This window comes from Rhinoderma darwinii, chromosome 3 (assembly GCF_050947455.1).
Source record: "Rhinoderma darwinii isolate aRhiDar2 chromosome 3, aRhiDar2.hap1, whole genome shotgun sequence".
NCBI classification, from domain to species: Eukaryota; Metazoa; Chordata; class Amphibia; order Anura; family Rhinodermatidae; genus Rhinoderma; species Rhinoderma darwinii.
Window position 1 is genome coordinate 14762109 of NC_134689.1, and position 21483 is coordinate 14783591.

The 21483-nt window shown below is 43.9% G+C and overlaps 1 protein-coding gene across 2 annotated transcripts in view; it reads left to right on the plus strand.

Annotated features, from left to right (window-relative positions):
- The window catches only part of MPPED1 (metallophosphoesterase domain containing 1), a 44920-nt gene extending 24146 nt beyond the window's left edge, over positions 1-20774 (plus strand). For both annotated transcript variants that reach the window (XM_075855989.1, XM_075855988.1), the window contains 5 exons: positions 1871-2052; positions 3784-4009; positions 14333-14448; positions 18585-18698; positions 20012-20774. In XM_075855989.1, the coding sequence (XP_075712104.1) occupies positions 1871-2052; positions 3784-4009; positions 14333-14448; positions 18585-18698; positions 20012-20130 (757 nt within the window). In that variant the 3' untranslated portion in view covers positions 20131-20774. The remainder of the gene's footprint in view (positions 1-1870; positions 2053-3783; positions 4010-14332; positions 14449-18584; positions 18699-20011) is intronic.
- Positions 20775-21483: the final 709 nt, after the last annotated feature.

Here is a 21483-nt window from a genome sequence, read left to right on the forward strand (position 1 = left end):
CAGTATTATTTGGGCACTGTATGACACTTTATGGCAGTATTATTTGGGCACTGTATGACACTTTATCGCAGTATTATTTGGGCACTGTATGACACTTTATCGCAGTATTATTTGGGCACTGTATGACACTTTATGGCAGTATTATTTGGGCACTGTATGACACTTTATGGCAGTATTATTTGGGCACTGTATGACTTTATGGCAGTATTATTTGGGCACTGTATGACACTTTATGGCAGTATTATTTGGGCACTGTATGACACTTTATCGCAGTATTATTTGGGCACTGTATGACACTTTATGGCAGTATTATTTGGGCACTATCACACTTTATGGCAGTATTATTTGGGCACTATGACTTTATGGCAGTATTATTTGTGCACTGTATGACACTTTATGGCAGTATTATTTGGGCACTGTATGACACTTTATGGCAGTATTATTTGGGCACTGTATGACTTTATGGCAGTATTATTTGTGCACTGTATGACACATTATGGCAGTATTATTTGGGCACTGTATAACACTTTATGGCAGTATTATTTGGGTACTGTATGACTGTTTTAACATTATATGGTGGTTTTATGTAGCCATTATATATCACTTTTATTTGGGTGCTTCTTTGCACATAGGATTATTTCTGTTTCTCAGCCTATAAAAATCGGAATGTGGCAGCCAGAGTGGTGTGCTAAAAAGTGGTGTAGCTATAGGGGTCGCAATTCCAATCCGGCCATAAAGCCAAGCGGCCCCATGGCCATTCCGCACCAAGTGTATCCACAGTTACTGTAGTAACTGGAGCCTATGAAGTAAACTACACGGGCCCCTGTTACTACATTAACAGTATACTTATCCACCTCACTCCTGAGTGGGATCTGGGTGCTGCGCTGTGTCCTGACGCCTTTCAGCATCACAACTTTATGTGCATACAACGTTGGTGATGAAGAGGACTCGATTCAGGAGTGAGGAGGGTAAGTATAAGAATGCAGTCTGCTGTGCCCTGTATCTAGTTCCATCATTTCTGATGCTGTATGTCGGGTGCTGTATCTAATCCGATCATGTGTGATACTGTCTGCTGGGCTCCTGTATCTAATCCTATCATGTGTGATACTGTCTGCTGGGGTCCTGTATCTAATCCTATCATGTGTGATACTGTCTGCTGGGCTCCTGTATCTAATCCTATCATGTGTGATACTGTCTGCTGGGGTCCTGTATCTAATCCTATGATGTGTGATACTGTCGGCTGAGCCCTGTATTTAATCCTATCACGTGTGATACGGTCTGCTGTGCCTTTTATTTAAACCTATCATGTGTCATACTGTGTCCGGGACCCTGTATCTAATTCGGTCATGTGTGACGGTATCTGCTGCTAGACTGCTGTATCTAAGCCTATCATGTGTGATGCGGTCTGCGAAGCCGCAGTATCTAATCCTAAACAGTGGCAGAGTTATTGGGGTCATAGTCTTATAAATAGACTGTCTCTGATATATAATAAAAATGTTAAGGGGGCAAAGCATGTCTTGGGGCTTGTGCCCCTGATGTTTCAAGACCTCAGCCGCACCGCTGTCTGGTAGTCCTGCCGCGATGGGACACTTAGGACACCCAGCGATGCAGCTGAAAGCTGCGGGCCATCAGCCATGAAGAGAAGTTGGGGGGGGCCCAAGAAGGACTTTTGCACCGCGGCTCATGAGCCTTTAGCTACGCCGCTGTTGCTAAGTATCTGGCACTGCTCTTGGCATTTTCTCAATGTCTCAAGTCATGATCCAGACATCATAGCTCATTCATTTCGTATTATTGAAGTGGGTGACTTTATTACTTCTCCGTTTATTTTACGATATGTTGACGCTATACTATATATTGTATGTTTCTCCAGGGTAGATCCCGTACCCCATGATGCTCCAAAACCACCTGGCTATACCCGATTTGTCTGCATTTCAGACACCCATTCCAGAACTGATCTCATCCAAATGCCATATGGAGATGTTTTGATTCACGCTGGAGATTTTACAGAACTTGGACTACCGAGTGAAGTGAAGAAGTTTAATGATTGGCTCGGTAAGTGACAAAAAAGAAACCTAGAGGGTTTCCTAGGGGGTCACAGATTGAACGTGATTTGTGCGTCCACTGGATTTATGGTATCTGTATAGATGTAAAGTCAAGGAAGGCCTAAGCAAAAACCACTTTAAAAATGGTGGTAGTAAAATTGCCTTTCCATAAAAATGGTGCCGATCAAATGTGTACATGGAAGACAAGGGTCACCTTGGAAAATCCAAATGGTGTCTCATTCTGGCGCCAGTGTGTCATCACATTATGTATGGGAAAAGGAGGGTTTGGGGCTCAGACACTTTCCATGCCTTGTAGAAGAGAAGGATGGTACAATGCTCGGGCCGGGGCCTGTATAGAGGGGGAGCCATGCACAGGGGCTCCATCGAGGCCACAGGGGCTGCTTCTATGGTAGATACAGGCCTGCTTAGGTTTTACCTTGATGGGGTCTTATATTGATCAACGTCTTTAATTGCTTTGGCAAGTAGAACGTATCCTTGATCTACCCACATACATAGTCCAACACTGAGTTGCAGCTTTGTTTGGCCACATTCATGTATAGGGAAACAATGTAATGTATGTTCCTGGGATTAGGCCACTTTAAGAAAGGAATAGCCAACATTTCTTATCTAGTAATGCCAAATATTGCACTCTGCATCAACGATCATCTAAAAATGGGTGTATTTATGCACAAATATAAGCATGAAGTCACAAAATGGCACTTGTGTTGTAGGGTTATAATATAAGTAAATGTTTTAGAAGATTATAATAGCTGAAAAACAAAAATTACTAAAAATTGTATAACTTGGTGGGATCTGCTCTTCTGGGGGATTCCTTTGGCAGCCAATTTCATGTCATGACGAGTCTATATCCATTCCAGATATATGGACCACTGTAATGCTGGCTTCCTCTATGCTAATTTTCTGTAGTTAGCCAACAGGGTGTGAACTACCCTCAAGCTGCCTGGTGCTTATTGGTCAGCATCAGAGGCAAGGAAGCTAGCTCCACCCTGTTGGCTAACTACTGGAATCAGGTAGACAGCGCTTTTCAGGTCAATAAAGCAGTTCAACTTATATGACCTAGTGATAGGTTCTCTTTAAACTGTGTCCACCCTCTAGTTTGGAAAGGATTAGTAGATGAAATGTGACACAGGGGGCAAAGCAGCACTGGGTCCATAGTCACTAGAGACCCCATAAAAACCACATGGGATGCTTATTGGTAGGGACACCCATTGTTTCCATAATTATATTGGCGGTTGTGTATCAAATGTTGTTTGCAGGACTATTTGTTGCAAGACTGGCAAAAATGGGGAAATTTTCTACAAATATTGGAAAAATCACCAAGGAGTTCATAAACTTCTAGCCGATGGCACACCATTTTTGGTTCATAGGGTCATAGCAAGTCTTTTTATACCCAGGCAAGAATTTAGTTTATTGCCCTGGCCCTCTATCTAAGTACCCAGACAAAGGCAAAGTGGTTTATTAAAAGTACCCCGGGCACATACCCCATCAGCCACCCCCCCCCCAACTACGCCCTTGCAAAACGTCCCTACTAGATGATACCCAGTCATATTTTTGGACCTGATGCTTGTATTTTATACTATGGTGCATGTGTTCTATTTTCTGGTGTAATTTTGCTATGCTTCTACCATTATAATGATAATGTCTGTAATATCATCAGTATAAGGCTATTTTTACACATTTGCCCTTCTTATCTAACGCTGTCAAATATGTTCTCTCTTAGGAAGCCTCCCATATGAGTATAAAATAGTAATTGCCGGCAATCACGAGTTGACATTTGACCACGAGTTCATGGCAGACTTAATCAAACAAGATTTCTATTATTTTCCTTCTGTGTCGAAACTGAAGCCGGAGAATTATGAAAATGTTCAGTCTCTGCTCACAAACTGCATCTATCTCCAGGATTCTGATGTTACCGTGCGCGGATTCAGGATATATGGTTCCCCATGGTAAGACCAACTTATTAAAACCGGCAAAAGCTGACGTATAACAAACTGACATTTTGCATCAGGTAGAAATACAGCGAACGTGGAACGAGGGCGGTGGCGCTGATGTATAACTCATTCTGGTGTCTTAATGTATGGCATCGTAAAAATTCCGTATTCACGCTAGGCCGGCGCACCTATGGTTATGTTTATTCATTGGACGTATATTATCTTATGATTGATGCTGAATGTTAGCCGGTGAAATGCTATAATGTCTATGATGGAGTCAATGGTTGTCTCCGTGTGAACCAGAGGTGCAACCTACTCCTAGGCCCCAATGCAAAATGATAGGGTCCCTCACCTATTGTGTGCAATTTATAATACATGTGTCTTCTTATGGGGCGAAAGGGCCTTCCGTCCACAGTGCCCAGCAGCCTTTATATCTCTGCTACTGGATATGAGGAATCTACACTACTTCATTCCTGGTCACTATACCGAATGATGAATTTGTAGTTGGATGTTGAAGGTCATTATCTCAACATACCATGTTATATACACAGTCTATTTATATTATTGCTTTGCTAAGTTAATGAAATTGTTATGAAAGATAAATGTGAAAAGAAATTATGTAAACAGAACATAAAAAGCGACTTTAGCTGCTATTATACCATCATTCTGCATTAGAAAAGGCAGGGGAGGCACAGATGGTGTCTCCTCTGCATTACTGTGTCCCAGTAAGGATATTTTTTCATTTTGTGGTCAGAAAATAGATAAATAGTCTAGACTATTCAGGTTTTTTTTTGTGCCCTGCATGACATGGGTGTATATTACATAGCGGGTGTCCATGCCACAACAATTAATCCCTTCCCCCTTGTTTTTTTTCTTCTGCTTGTTTTGCCCTAGATACCATACATACTAGTTTCAGCGTGGTATCAAAAGAAGGCTCCATCTGTCACATAATGAGAAATTCGTATTTTAGTTGACCCAGAAATATGATCACATTTAGATAGCAGCATTACAAAAGGGGAATTTTGACTGGAGATTCCGAAAAATAAAACCATAAGCACAAAGTTCTTATTTTATAGCCAAGTGGAACTTCAGTTTCAATGACAATGGGCTGGCCATGCGGCACTCAGACAAAAGCCGAGCAGAGCCAACGATAGCCAAAGGGGCGTGGCGCAGGAACTCCTGTATGCCGCTGTATATCCTCCTGCACACAACTGTCGTGTGCATGAGGCCTAATCATCCAAAATCTAAGCAACATTCAAACATTCTAGCCTGGTCCATAACTTGTGTCGGTGGATGGAGATGACAACCCTCCCGGTGTCGAGATCCCTTCTCTGTCCCCCACAACCTGAAATCGGGTGGCGAAGGGACCTCAACACTGGGAGGTATCCTGCCAACATGTGCAGTATCGCCAGAAAGAGTGGAATTATAGGCAAACTTCACTAAAGGGGTATTCCCATCAGAGACATCTATGCCATGTCTGGTAGATGGAGTCCCACCTCTGGGACTAGCACCTATGTCAAGAATGGGGTTCCCCCGAACCCCATCCCACCGCATCCAGGCTTACACCTCCTGCACACGAGTGAGTTTGGGCCGTGAAAAACGGCCCGCATGTTGGCCGGATTTCCCGGCCTGTCCACGGTACAGGTTAACGGGACTCCTGGCATCATAGACATTTATGACTCCCCGTGGAACTGTTGTTCCGTACTGTATCATTTTGTTTAGTACCTTAACAGCAGTTCTGCGGGAAGGCAGAGACTCCTAGCATCGTAAAATGTCTATGACGCCAGGAGTCCCGTTCACCTGTACCGTGGTCGGGCTGGGAAATCCGGCCGACACACGGACCATTTTTCACGGCCCGAACTTGGTCGTGTGCAAAAGGGGTTAGAGTGAATGGAGAGGTGGGACCCGCATCTATCCGGTCCTGTGGATATGCCATAAATGTCTGTAATAGGAATACCCCTTTAAAGAACACCAGTAAATATAACGCCTTGAGTTGTCTTTTTTTATTAAGTTGGCAAAAATTCTTCTAATTGGTATCGGTGTTATTTCTGTTTCAGGAAAAGCCAAATAATAATCAATATGGAGGTCACTAAAGGTTTCACATAGGTTGTCACCCACTTGGGTTGTGGCCAAATGGACATTAAGGAGGCTAGAAAAAGTGGATGACCCCCCCCCAATGTGAGCTGTGATGGAGGCCATATTGATTCCCATGCTTTCCTGGAAACAATTGAATAGATTTTTTTTAACAACTTGTCCGAAGACGACTCTAGGGCTAGTGATGTTTTTGACTTTAGGGGAAAATGATCTTAAATCAGGGTTAGTATTTGTATTGTGTTTCCACTTTAGAAATAGATAAGTTATAATATTCGGTTGAATTTTTCCGTTCGGTTGTCAATTCAATTGTGTATTAGGGAAAAAAAATGACAAGAATACAAAAACACGGAGAGGGTGTCTGTTCAGACAAGCTGGTCCCTGTAAATACCGAAAAGATATGAGCCACCTGTAGTGCGAGCGTAATAAAGACAGGATTCAGCTATCTGGAAGTAAATTGTTTTCCAGATTACTTACTTCAAGAGGGAATCTGTTTCTGCAGGAGTTACAATGGCCCCGGTAGCAACCTGAGAATATGACAAATAAATATGGAAATGTAAATTATTTTTGTCCTTTTAAGACAAAAATATATTGCAAATTTACAATTTGATGGAGTCGATCAAATTCAGTTCCTGAGCCGTGATAGAGTTTTATATAGACATCGAGCAGGTTAGGCCGCCAGACCTTTAAAGTAGAACCTTGAGGCTACAACCGGTCTGGTGCTGACTGAGGTGCAGTCCAAGGGATCATCTTGGTCCTCACCAGGGACCCCCCGCTAGGAAGTTTGGATTTAAAGAAGTACTCCAGCAATTCTTTTTTCGGCTATATAGTGCAGAATAGGCATATAATTATAGAATGATGTAGAGGCTTTTATGTATGACTTGTGAGCGCCTGTTTTAGTTGATGGGCCATTTATGGTTTGTCTGCCATCTGGGTTCCTTCTTCCCCTCTAATATGGTTCCCCTAATGCAGACTACAATTCCCATGAAGCCTCTAGCTTTGCAGAGGGAGACAGAGGAGAGTCTCATCACATTGCCCTTGCTCAGAGTCCTATCCAAGTGCTGCAAGTGATAGATCAGTGACATTGAACTTCTGTCCTCACACTGCAGTCTGTGTATCCTATGTGATGCAGATCAGCCTGTCTCCTCTGCCTCCTGCTAGTGATAGGTTTCTCCATGTAAGTTTTTACACAGGAGACAGTGAGGAGCAGCATCTCATAGAAATATACTGGACTCTGCCCACAGCACTCACAGTTAGTATAGACAGGCAGTGTGAGTCAGAGGGTTTTATAACTGCAGATAATCATTGTATAGACTCAACTATTATATCACTGTACCATTGCTCCCTTTAGATAGGGCAGAAATGATCTTTTCAGAAGTACTCTATGCATGGTGGGGGAATACAGAGAAACAAGGAGGGTTGAGCTGGGTGGGGAGAGGATGGGTCTCAGAGCTGCCAGGAAGGATTTGATAGGTGATGATGTAATCCTGTAGTTCACAGTCAAAAATTATCTCCCGTCTACACATGATAGCGTGGTCTATTTTGGTGGTCAGAGTGAAATCACATGACATAGCTGCCCATTATGAAAGAGTTTAAAATACATGGATGCAACTGAGCTGGGAAGAAAGGAATGACACTGCTAGAATATTGCAGTTTAGTCCGCATTATATGTGCAAAAAAACAAAAAAAAAACGGTCTGATCCCCAGAGTAGTCACCAGTTAGCAGCAGCGATGACGGGACTTGTGAGTTAGATGGAGCCGTGGGTCAGAACCAGAAGATCAATTGGGTGCGACAATCTAAAAGGCGCTAACGAAGGCAGAGTCAGAGTTTAGGACAGGAGTCAAAACCAGAGAAGGCACGGAAGAGCGAGAATCCAAAGGGCAACGCAAAATCCAGGCAAAAGAAAGGTCAAACACAGGCAGACAATATATGTATATAACAGGCTAGAGGCAGTATCTGTATAGAAACGGATACTCAGGCAATGAGTGAAAGACCTGACTGGGTTTGAATAGCAGGCCCCGATGACATCATCAAAAGTAGCCCAGGAGACGGCCACTTGTAAACAAAGACCAGCAGGACCACCGAGCGTCTTCGCGGGAACGGCAAGGGATTGGAGGGGGGATAGGTAATTTTTTTTTTTTTTTTGTCATCTTATAACATTTGCGGCAGATGATCCCCTTTAAGGAGGATATTTGCTATGAACAGCCTCTTTTCATATCTTCTACTTGGCAGAGTTATCACTATAGGGGATGCAGGGATTGCAGCTATACCCAGCCCTCGTGCCTCAAAGGGTCCAACGACTCATCTGTCGCAGTACTATAAATGGCATGTAAGAGTTGTGGGGCTAGTGTAGCAAATTTAAGTATGGGTTGATGCCCATTAATTCCAGAGCTGGTATTGGTTCTGTTATGGGGGCACTGTTATAGTTTCTCTTGCTGGCTCTGTTATGGGCAAATGTGACTGACTCTTTTATGGGGCGTTACAGAATGTGCTTTGGCTGGCACGGAGAATGCTGTTATGGGTTGACTGTGACTACTACTGTTATGGAGGAACTGTGGCATTATCGTTGGTTCATGGTGTCTGGTTTGTTATGGCACTTCGACTGACACTACTTTGGGAGCACTGTAATTTGCTTTGTAACGGGGGCTTGGCTGTTACTGTTGTGGGGGCACTGTGCCTGGTACTGTCATGAGGACACTGTGGTTGGTAACATTTTAAGTTTTTACTATAATGTTTTTATGTCGTTTTGTACGATTCTTTAGATATTATTTTTTTTAATCTCCCTGGGAAAAGTTACACAGTTCCAGAAAATAGTTTTCAGATTGATGCCTTAAGAGGAAGTCGGTGATCGCGTTCAGTATTAAGGCTGCCGTTCCTTCTGAGTGAATGACAAATCTCATTTATTCTGAGCGCGCTGCCTGCAGCCAGCCGCACACAGCAGGAATTATGTCATGATTACTGTGGTTTTACCTGCTACATGTGGGAATACCGTGACACTCGCATTCCCTTCACTGTTATATGTATATATGTACAGTAATAAGAAAACACCTGCCATGTACAGGACTTGAGAGGTCATTGTATGCATATATTAAAGTGGAAGTCAATTTAGATTAAGCATAAATTATGTGAGTAATGGGATAAAGGAGAGGGGGTAACAGCACTGGATAATCTTTTTTAAATTTGACAGTACTTTATTAGGCCCCCTGCTGCCACGACAAACTATCGGCACCCCGTGATTGCGTCGCATTGGTGCTGCTGGGCTGAAAGAGGATGCCCCCTCCTTGTGTCTACCTCATTAGATGATGCAGGTCACTATGTTTTTTGACGCGGAAACCGCTCCGCAAAAAACGGCCGAAAATGCTGGTTGATTTCAATGGCAGGCGGAGGCGGTTTTCTCCCGCGAGCGGTAAAACAGTCTCGCGGGAGAAAGAAGCGACATGCCCTATCTTCGGGCGTTTACGCCTCTGAACTCCAATTGACATCAATGGGAGGCAGAGAAAGCGTATTTCGCAGCGTTTTATGCCCGCGGCGCTCAATGGTCGCGGGCAAAAAACACCACGAAAATCGGCGGTCAGGGAGAGGAAAATCTGCCTCAAACTTCCAAACGGAATTTTGAGGCAGAATTTCCGCCTGCAAAAAAACGGTGGATTCACACGAGCATGTTCGGTCCGTAAAGGACGGAACGTATTTCAGCCGCAAGTCCCGGACCGAACACACTGCAGGGAGCCGGGCTCCTAGCATCATAGTTATGTACGACGCTAGGAGCGCCATACATGAATTAGTCTGTGCTAACATTATGTCCACAGATGCAAATATTAACACAAATTCAACTTTGTTTGCTTATAGGCTATATGATTAAAAATGGTAGTGTGCTGATAAAGTTGCAGGATGGTGTATATGAAGAGGTGACTATTGCCGGTTATAAGAATAACATAATTATCAGTTAAAAAGTCTCCTGGCTGACAATTACATTGCCGGCTTCCCCATTAGAGGGGTTGTCTAGTTTAGATAAGAGCATTCTAAGTTAATAGAGGGGAGTCCCAAGTTTAGGACCTCTATCTGTCAGCCAGAATGCAGAGTCTACAAGCAATGTTTCTCTCTGGAAGACCCCGCACGTCGCGCGTTACACAGACAGCCCGGTGATTTCAGTGGATGCCGTGTAGTGTACATTCCTGAATCCCCCGTTTTGGACACATGTAAAAGATATATGTTGTGTGCCGCAGTATATAGTTCACATAACCCTTTTTGTGGTGGCCCCAAAGTTCCTTATAGTAAGGTATAGATGTCCTCACAACACTGTGCCAGCCACAGATACCCCAATAGTAGTGTGCCAGCCATGCATTACCCCATAACAGTGTGCGCTAAACCACAGATTACCCCATAACAGTGTCAGCCACAGATTACCTTAAAGCAGTGTCAGCCATATATTACCCCATAACAGTGTGTCAGCCACAGATTACCCCATAACAGTGTGTCAGCCAACGATTACCCCATAACAGCGTGTCAGCCACAGATTACCCCATAACAGCGTGTCAGCCACAGATTACCCCATAACAGTGTGTCAGCCAACGATTACCCCATAACAGCGTGTCAGCCACAGATTACCCCATAACAGCGTGTCAGCCACAGATTACCCCATAACAGCGTGTCAGCCACAGATTACCCCATAACAGCGTGTCAGCCACAGATTACCCCATAACAGCGTGTCAGCCACAGATTACCCCATAACAGCGTGTCAGCCACAGATTACCCCATAGCAGCGTGTCAGCCACAGATTACCCCATAGCAGCGTGTCAGCCACAGGTGTTCCCCTAAGGGTATGTTCACACGGCCTATTTACGGACGTAATTCGGGGGTTTTTGCCCCGAATTACGTCTGAAAATAGCGCCTCAATAGCGCTGGCAAACATCTGCCCATTGAAAGCAATGGGCAGACGTTTGTCTGTTCACACGAGGCGTATATTTACGCGCCGCTGTCAAATGACGGCGCGTAAATAGACGCCCGCGTAGAAGAAGTGACCTGTCACTTCTTTGGCCGTAATTGGAGCCGCTATTCATTGACTCCAATGAATAGCAGCGCTAATTACGGCCGTAATTGACGCGGCGTTCAAGCGCCTGCACATGCCGGTACGGCTGAAATTACGGGGATGTTTTCAGGCTGAAACATCCCCGTAATTTCAGCCGTTACGGACCCCCGCCGTGTGAACATACCCTAACAGTGCATCATACACAAATGTCCCCATAGCAGTGTGTCAGCCACAAATGTTCCCATAACGGTCAGCCATAGATGTTCCCATAACAGTGCATTATCCGCAGATGTCCCCATAACAGTGCGTCATCCAGAGGTCTCCACAACAGTATATCATCCACAGATGTGCCCATAACAGTGTGTCAGCCATAGATGTCCCCATACCAGTGCATTATCCACAGGTCAGGTGTCCCCATAACAGTGCATTATCCACAGGTCAGGTGTCCCCATAACAGTGCATCATCCACAGGTGTTCCCATAACAGTGTGTCAGCCACAGATATCCCCATAACAGTGTGTCAGCCACAGATGTTCCCATAACAGTGTGTCAGCCACAGATGTCCCCATAACAGTGTGTCAGCCACAGATGTCCCCATAACAGTGTGTCAACCACAGATATCCCCATAACAGTGTGTCAGCCATTAATGCCTAAAGAGTAGGTAAGCAACAGATTACCCCATAACAGTGAGTCAATCAAAAATGCCTCCATAACAATGTCAGCCACAGATGCCCCCATAAAAATGTATCAGGAACAGATGCCCCCATAAGTCTGAAATCCACAGATGCCTTCGTAAAACTAGTCCGCCACGGAAGCCCCAATAGTAATGTTTCAGCCACAGACACCCCTATAACCGTAGGTAGGTTACATATTCCCCCACAGTCACATCCAGGTGCCTCCAGTGAATCAGAAAGGGATTTTAATGGTAAAAACTATAAATAGTGTAAACCTATAATAAAAGGTTCAAAAATCAAATTTTAGGTTGCGACAGGCTCTATAACCCCTGCAAATAATGCAAATGGTCAATGGGAATTCAAAAAATTCCCATTGGATAAGATTGCGTTGGACGACTGCGGTAAAATGCAGCTGCGAGTGAGTGCGACCTGTGCTGGGAATGACCACCTAGCGATTGTTAGCGAATTAAGAAGTAATAGGGGTTAATAATACTTTGCTGCAGGCCATGTAGGATAACGAAGGCTTCCCAGGAGCGATCATTGGGGTTAATAGACAATAAATGAAGGCTACCAGACGAGGAGAGATATTACGCCGCAGTCGGACAAGGACCGGTACATGTTTCGCTTGCTGACGCCACCGCTATATAGGAGACCTCACACTATAGGTAACGTTTGCATTAATTTTCCCCAGGGTTTGGTTTTTTACATTATAATTTTCTACTAAATGAGACATCTGTTTCTGAGAAGAGAATTTTTGATGGTTTCCATGGTAACCATCATTCTGCGTACGAAATGAATTCGTATGATTACCTCAGAAAAGAAAAGCAAATTTCCTAGTGTGAGATTGTGAATATTTAGCTTCTTGTGTATTTCCTACTTGGTTTAAGGTCAAATTTTTTAACTTTTTTGGCCGAAATTAATGAAATGTAATTCTGCGCCACGCTATATGTCAAGGTGATTATGGGTTTTTACGTATTGGACATCGAATGTGGAGGCATTGTCCTCAACAACCAATCCGGTCGCCGCTTTTGCCTTCAAGCCTATAGTAGATCGTGAGATACGGAATCTGATTGGTTGTTGCTGTGGTCAATGCCGATCCAAACTATTTTTTTTTTACCCCGGGATTCTCCACATAAGAAAAAGTCGTTTAAAAGCTGAAACGATGGGAGGGGTCAGTAACAACCCAGAAAAATGTATAGATCAAGTTATAATAACATTTTCCTTCCAACATTTTAATCCCAACCCCAATCTGCCCCGGAAGGCCCACAAAATATACCAGAAGTGCCCATTTTGGGTACGTTTGAAAGAGCTCCACCCCATTTAAGATGCATTTTGCCGAACTATTCCGAAAGGAAGAGATGAACCAGACAATGACTAGTCATGGTATTTTGGGGTTCGTGTCGTCCAAGTGCAGGGTTCAAGGGGGCAGAACAGGACTCCAGAATTCTTTAGTTGTACTTTGAATTCACGTGTCATGCTCCGCCCCCTCAGGCCCTGCACTAGGTATGACACTGACCCACATTTAGAGGAGGTAGTTTACGTGATTTGCACCAAATTTATTAAAAGATGCATGCCTCTTAATAAATGTGCCTCAGTTTGCAGTCGGAGAGGCATAAATAAAAGTCTTTGCCTGCCAAATTCGCCATTTTTAGGATTTCTACTTACTAAATTTGGCTAAACTATGTCTTCTTGAAAACCACGACTACTTTTCTCGTCACTTTCCAAATTTGGCGAGGGATGAGAAAAGTTGCACATTTTGCTGCAAATTTGTCACCGATTGCGATTTTGCTCTTTTTTTGGTCACATTTTAGGCATAAATCTGGCGTAAATTGCATGATAAATGTGGGCCATTGTGTCAATTTTGACTGGAGTATTCCTTCCATTACTGTCTGGGGCCACATATACACAAGTAACAGACCCACCCCCCCCCCCCCCAACAGAAGTAACCACTACCAGCTCCGGCATACGATCAGCCCTAACTAGGTGATGTCTGAAGTTTGTGTTTTCCTAGACAGACTATATGCAGGATCATAAAGAAAATGATTGAGGGGCATTTTTTTTTATTGGCTCCATAAATTACTTCTTCATCTATTCAACAGCTGAGTGGTGCCCTTTAATGAGGTTCTGCTCTTGGGAATCCCCTATTTGTTGGAAGGGTCCCTTGACAATATGCCGATTACATATTGTTAAGGGTGCCCCTGCCGGGACCCCCAGTGATCAGCTGTAATCTGTAGGGAAACCTGGCAGTAACTGTTTCATTTTCCTGCAGTGCCACCACAGGTGAAATTAAGTATTACACATTGTCCAGTTATATCAATGTGTCTGTGTAATGCAGGACAGGACAGGTCCTCCGGTGCGAGAGACGCCCTATGTAACCGCTCTCCACTCCAAGAGATGAAGATCCTGAACAGAGGAATACCTCTACCAACTCGCAGCTCCCTAATAGGGCGTATGATAATAATTTTTCCAAACTGGACAAGCCCTTTAAGAAGACTTACTATTGATAACGGTGGACTATTACTGACAACATCTCCCTTTCATTTACAGGCAGCCCTGGTTCTATGGATGGGGATTTAATCTCCCTCGTGGGCAGGCTTTATTAGACAAGTGGAACCTAATACCTGAAAGCACAGACATCCTTATAACGCACGGACCGCCCCTTGGTAAGATATACAGAAGGCTGACAAAAAAAACAAAACGTTAAATTTCAATTTTTTCCAAGGGGCATAGCCATAGGGGGTACAGAGGTAGCAGTCGCACCGGGGCCCTGTTGCCTGAGTCCGAAAGCCCTTCTGCCATATAAGAAGACACCAGTATTATAAATGGCACATGGTAGGTGGGGGCCCAGTTACAGATTTAACATCAGGGGCCCAGGAGCCTCTGACAGTAACTTTTCTAATCCCGGAGATCCTTGCCGATACCTTTCATATTGTGTCCTATTCAGTGGAACGTCATGTTAAAATAAATCTGTCTGATCGTTTCTCAGCGGGATTGGCACCAGAGCCTTCAAATCCCCCGGACCTCTTGATTTCTGAAACAAGGAAGTGGCATTGAGGGAACGGTTTTATCTTTTTGTCTTCCTCTCGATGGCAGCTGCTCGTGAAACAGATGATAAATTTGGAAGCGCAGAAAGAAAACCAATGAGATTCATTTTATAGGATGGAGACTGTCAGGGAACAATTATGCTCGTATTTACTGGATGTAAAAGACATTGATGAAATTGCTCGTCGCTGACGGACTGTCTGTCATCCGGCATATTGTTATAGTTAACCTGTTCACTGCTGACACAGACTGTGCGAAAGATTTTCAATGAAAATGTCATTCTGAATTCTCAAACCCTGTGTGTGGGCCACATAGAAGTCCTTTGAAAAGCATGGGCACGGCAAAATGGCGCAGTCGTCTTAGCCATGAAACATATTAATAAAAATGCCCCATAATGTATGAGGAATATATGCCATGTGAGGCCACTTATTTGGCGTGGTACAGATGTAGCCATCTTTATCTTGGTTTGAAACGTTTTCTGAACTTTTTCAATGGCTTTTGTGGTGTGATGTCACACTGCAAGTTATCAGAGTAAAGTTAAACTTGGCTACATCTGTATATTTCTAGGAATTTTGTGTACTTGAAGACGCCACAAAGTCGCACAATGACTGATGCGATTTTAGTCGGCCATATCAGAGCGTGTTTTTTACTGCTTTAAATCATACCGGCTAACCTGTAAGAAGGGACATCAGGGAGAGCGTCGGAAGATGGCAAATTATTTTCCGTTGTGTCCGGCCCATTTTTTTAGGATACGCCCCCAAAATACGGCATTTAAATAATAAATAGTACCAATGACCCATTAATTACATCCAAAATGAATACAGACCCCAGACATAAACAAATACAGACCCCTAAATGAACAGACCCCAGACCAAACCCCCTCAGCAAATACAGATCCACTAAATACATACAGACTCCAGACCAGACCCCCTAAAGAAATACAGATCCCAGACACCCTATACAAATACAGGTGCCAGATCGAAACTCAGAAAAATGACCCCCTAAACAAAGACCCCTAAAGTAGTACAGACCCCTAAGTACATACAGACACCAGAACCTGTAAAAAAATATAGATCCCAGATCAATCCTCATAACTAATAGTCGCCAGACCAGAACTTCTATACAGATACAGACCCCAGATCAAACCTCATAAACAAATTTCAGACCCCTAAACTAATAGACCCTTAAACAAATACACACCCCCTAAATACATACAGACCCCAGACCAGACCCCTTAAACTAATACAACCCCAGACCTCCTAAACTTACACAGACCCCATTTCAGATCCCCTAAACTAATATATACCCCAGACCAGCAGATACTTATCCTCTCCCCCGTTCCAGCAGCTTCCGGTCCTGTTCACGTCCCGGCGTCAGGACGATGTCTGCAGTGGTGCACGGGAGTGAACAGGGAGAGTGGCGTATGAGGTGAGGACGTGAGGCACGCGGGAAATCTCCCCTTTTTTTTCCTATGGACGGCCTAAATGACATTGTTAGGGCGGATTTACACAAACGTGATATACGTCCGTGCAACGCGCGTGATTTTCACGCGCCTCGCACGGACCTATGTTAGTCTATGGGGCCGTCCAGACAGTCCGTTATTTTTACGCGTGTGTCCGCTGCGTAAAACTCACAACATGTCCTATATTTGTGCGGTTCTCGCGCATCACGCACCCATTGAAGTCAATGGGTGCGTGAAACTCACACGGAAGCACTTGCGTATGACGCGCGTGATTTGCGCAACTGCAGTAAAAAGTATGAATGAAAACAGAAAAGCGCCACGTGCTTTTCTGTTTACAAACATACAGAGTGTCATAATGATGGCGGCTGCGCGAAAAGCACGCAGCCACGCATCATACGGGGCTGACACACGGAGCTGTTAAGTGCCTTTTGCGAGCGCAAAACGCCACGTTTTTTGCGTGCGCAAAACGCACACGCTCGTGTAAATCCTCCCTTATACAATGTCCAGATAACTCAGATTAGGTCCTAGTTTTCAAGCAGACATCAGAAACGGGAAGTTAGGTCCGGAAGTGAATCATCCTGAGGGTGGTGGTGAAGGGCATTTGCCCCTTGATAATCTTGTCCTTGACATCCTACGTTTGCACTGCATTGAGCCGCACAATGGGGTAGATTTATCAATACTAGTGAAAAAGAGGAGCAGTTGCCCATAGCAACCAATTCTCATAGGTCCTTTGAAAATAAAAGTAGCGCCCTGGTTGGTTGCTATGGGCAAGTGCTCCAGTCTAACCAGTCTGGGCAATGCTCTGCGAGCTAAATACATCACAGCAGCTGCACAAGTCTCTCTGCTAGTTTTGCTACAATGTATCAGTCTGGAGTCCAGGCTGTTTAGCTCACAGAGCATGGTCTAGACTGGATACAATTGTATCTACTTCTCCGCTGCGACTTGATGTGTTTACTGTATCACAGGCCATAAAGTGAACGTGCTGCTGTAACTCCAGTTCATTGAGACCAGTAGCAGAGTATTTTTATTATTACTATTATTATACTAGAAAAGGATTCAGGCTGCCAAGTATGTAGTGACTTATAATTTACCTGCCATTACATGATAAAATAATCACCATTCGGTAGCCATGTCTTATAGCCAGAGCTATAACTCTGCTGCCTGTCATCTGTAATCTCCCAAGAATCCTATGCAATACATTGTAGAAAGTGTAGTAGAAACTCATGTTAACCCTACATCTCCAGCAACAACACATCACAACAGAATGTGCTCTATACAGACACTGAACCAGCAGGGCAGAGGCGTAGCCAGCAGAAGCCCTGGGCCCACTGAGATGATGGGGCTCAGGGGCAGGCTCGGCTGCAGTGGCATGTCCCTGTCTCAACTGTATCTGCGTCCTCAGGATGCAGATACAGTTGAATCCAATGCTGGAGGAGGGAGCGATAAGCTCCCTGCTTTAGCATTCACGGTGTCACGCTGGTCATGAGCGGCTTGGCACAGACAGGGCCCGATGCAGTGACGTCATTGCGCCGAGTCACACATACTGGAGGAGCAGAGTGATCTCCTTCACTAGTCATGTGAACGGGGAAGGGTGAGTAATTATTTTTTTTATTAGGCACTACGGGGACATTATAATGTGTGGGGGAAGCTATGGGGGCACTAAGGGTCAGTATACTGCATGTGGAGTAGCTATAGGGGCAATTTACTGTATGGGGAGGCACTATAGGGGAAGTATGCTGTGTGGCGCAGCTATGGGGGCATTGTACTATGTCGGGCAGCTATGGGGGCATTATACTGTCAGGGCATTATGCTGTGTGAGGAGGTACTATAGGGGCATTATTCTGTGTTTGGGGAGGCTCTATAGGGGCATTATATGGTGTGGGGAGGCACTATACTGTGAATGTTTCTGATTACATAATTCTGACCTCCCCGGATGCGGTTCTGTAGTTGTGAACATGCATTGGGGGACCCACTGGGTTTGGGCCAACTCAGATGTGTTTTGCCCCCCCCCCCAGTCCTGAACCCCTAGCTACGCCTCTGCAGCAGGGGGTGCAGTGAGATGTGAGGTAACACTGATAGAGAACTAATCTATAAGTCAGAAGTTATACTGAACTTTTCCCACATAACTCTATATGAATCTGCTCAGCTCCCCTGCCCTATGACATGTGGCCAGCCGATAGGACAATATATACAACACGAAGGATCCACTTTATTGTTCGGACATCTTGGTACTGATCACAACTGATTATGACGTCGTTTGCCATACAGCATTATTATATATCATTTTTATGACAGGATTTTTGGATTGGGTGCCGAAGAAATTACAGCGAGTGGGATGTGTAGAATTATTGAACACAGTGCAGAGGAGAGTTCAGCCGAGGTTACATGTGTTTGGTCACATACATGAAGGTAAGTTACATCCAAAGGGAAAATGAATCGGGACCAGGTGTACCGCCATATTTGTTTCTACGGGCTGCACGGTCTCTTTATATAAGGCAGGGTAATGTTACGTTGTGCTTGAGCGATTCTAAAGTCGAGTAAGGGCAGGATTATACCGCCATACAATGCTAAATACAGCACATAGTGTAGCTATATAATAATGCTGACATACAGTAATGACAGAGTGGTCTGCGCCCCAAGCATTAAAGGTCATGGGCCCCTTACCAAACCCTAAAGTTAAAAAAAACAAAACTTTAGTTGGGTTACAGTACAACACACATGTAGTGTCGACTCACTTCCCTTCCCGTTTGCTGCTGCCGGGCTCAAAAACACAGCGGGAAACAGGAGATATGCAATAAAAATCTATTGTTGGAATAACCCCTTTAAGGGGATGTATCAGAATAAAAAAAAACATGGCTGCTTTCTTCCAGAAACAGTGCCACAAGACGTGCGTGTGGTATGTCTGGTATTGCAGTTCAGCTAAATGAGGGTTAGCTGCAATAGCAAACACAGCCTGTGGACCACAGTGGCGCTGTTTCTAGAAGATAGCCATCATGTTTTACTAATCTCACACAATCCCTTTGAGGTTTGCTGTAACTGAATTAGGAGGTGCCCTAATGACCCACCCCTGAATAATAATGCCATGCTGCTCTATGGGTGAGATATGTCCAGCTGATCGCCACAGGTCCCTCTCCTGGCAAACTGTAGTATTACATAGCAGCCGTGTAATATATGGATGGTTTAAAAATTGGAGCCACTCATTCAGAGCGTCTCTCCGTTCTGGTTCATAGAGGGGCCTCGTGAGTGGGGGACACCCTCTCCAATGTCCATATGCCCTAATAGGGCGTTTGTCTTCATGAGATAACTCCTTTAAAGGGTAACTAAACTTTTAAAAAACCTTTGACATGTCAGAAGTTTTGGTCGGTACGGGTACGAGCACTGAGACCCCCACCGATCGCTATGATGAAGAAGCAGATGCGCTCAGGTGAGCGATGTGCGGCTTCTTTTCTGATCGGCTTTCCGAGGAAAGCCAAGTAAACGGAATCCATACCCATAAACTTTCTATCGAGCCCGTACAACACTCGCTCGGCTTCCTGAGGAAAGCCGATCAGAAACTAAGCCACACATCACTCACCCGAGCGCTTCATTTTAAGGATCGGTGGGGGTCTTAGTGCTCTGACCCCCACGGATCAAAACTTATGACATGTCAAAAGTTTTTAAAAAGTTTAGTTACCCTTTAACAGTATACAGCCCCAATGAATATTGTATTTCTTATATTGTAGGTTATGGAGTCATGGCAGATGGAACCACCACATACGTCAACTCCTCGGTATGTACGGTCAATTACCAGCCGGTAAACCCACCCATAGTTATTGACTTGCCAAACCCAAGGAACACGTGATTCATACATGGGCATCATCATCAGCTGGTCCATGGGTGCCACATACATGTGTGATGTAAAAACCAGCTCTCAACACTGATGACTACCATAATGAAAACCTATGGGCTTTGCAGGACCGAAGGTGGATATTTTTGTGCAAGCCTGTAGTATGAAAATCATTACCAAGCTGAACCCGATATCAACCAGTCATTCATTTCCAGCAAGGTTGAGAGACGTGTGATGTCATAATGATGTCATCAGGCCACACCTGACTCAACATCGATGGTCCTACATACAGTGATTTATGCTGCTATTGTTTAAAAGCACAGTAACTGCAACATAAAATCTAAAAATAAAAGAAAGTACTTTTTTCTTACACTTCCGACTAAGCAGGAATCAAGGAAACGGACATTAAATGCCTCAAGATGCCGAAGAAAAAAAATAAAAAAAAACTTATGTTCCCTGTACCGGCAGCTCGTCTACAAATGGGTTAACTATAAGGAGACTGTTTTATATCTGCTTTGATAAGTTGATTATTTCTGCTCTGAGTCTCGCCGGCGGCACCGATGATCTCGCCTCTTTTGCAAGCACAATTCACGTTTGTTGTTTTGGGCTGAAATATTCTTTCATTTTGAATGCAAAAAAAAAATAAAAAATTCTCGTTACTGGTTTTTTTTCTGTATATAAATAAAATAATTCAGCGATAATATAAGTAATTCTGTTTTATACCATTAAAGGGATTGCAAAGGAATAGGCAGTTTTTTTTTCCAGAAACAGCACCACACTTGTCCACAGGTTGTATGTGGTATTGCAGCTCAGCCCCTATTCATTTAAATGGAGCGGAGCTGTAATACTATACACAACCCATAAACAGGTGTGGCAATGTAATTGGAAGAAAGCAGCCATGTTTTCCTAGTCCTGCATAATCCCTTTAAGCATTAGAAATGAGATATTTGTATATAATTGATAATACTAGATTAAAAGAATTCTAAATTATTAACAGGACAATTTCCATAGTAAATGAAAAGATATGTCCCTTGAACATCATTAGAGAGTTTAGAAACTTTGTTAATACATAACATTACTTACCTTATACTGCGTTACAGACTGTATTATGTTCCAGAGCTGAATTCACAATTCTGCAACTTTTGAGCTGTATGTAGGAACAATACAAGCAAAGATAAAATGCTGTACTCAAAGAACTTACAAGACCTGCATAAGAACACATGCCCCAAGTAATGTATTATAAGGTATTATCAGTAATACACGGGTGATGTAGCAGATGTAGGAAGTTGATCTCTCCACCAGCAACACATTCCTCCTGTTTTTCATTCTTCTGCCAGATATGCAGTGTCCTGGACAGAGGGCAAAGAA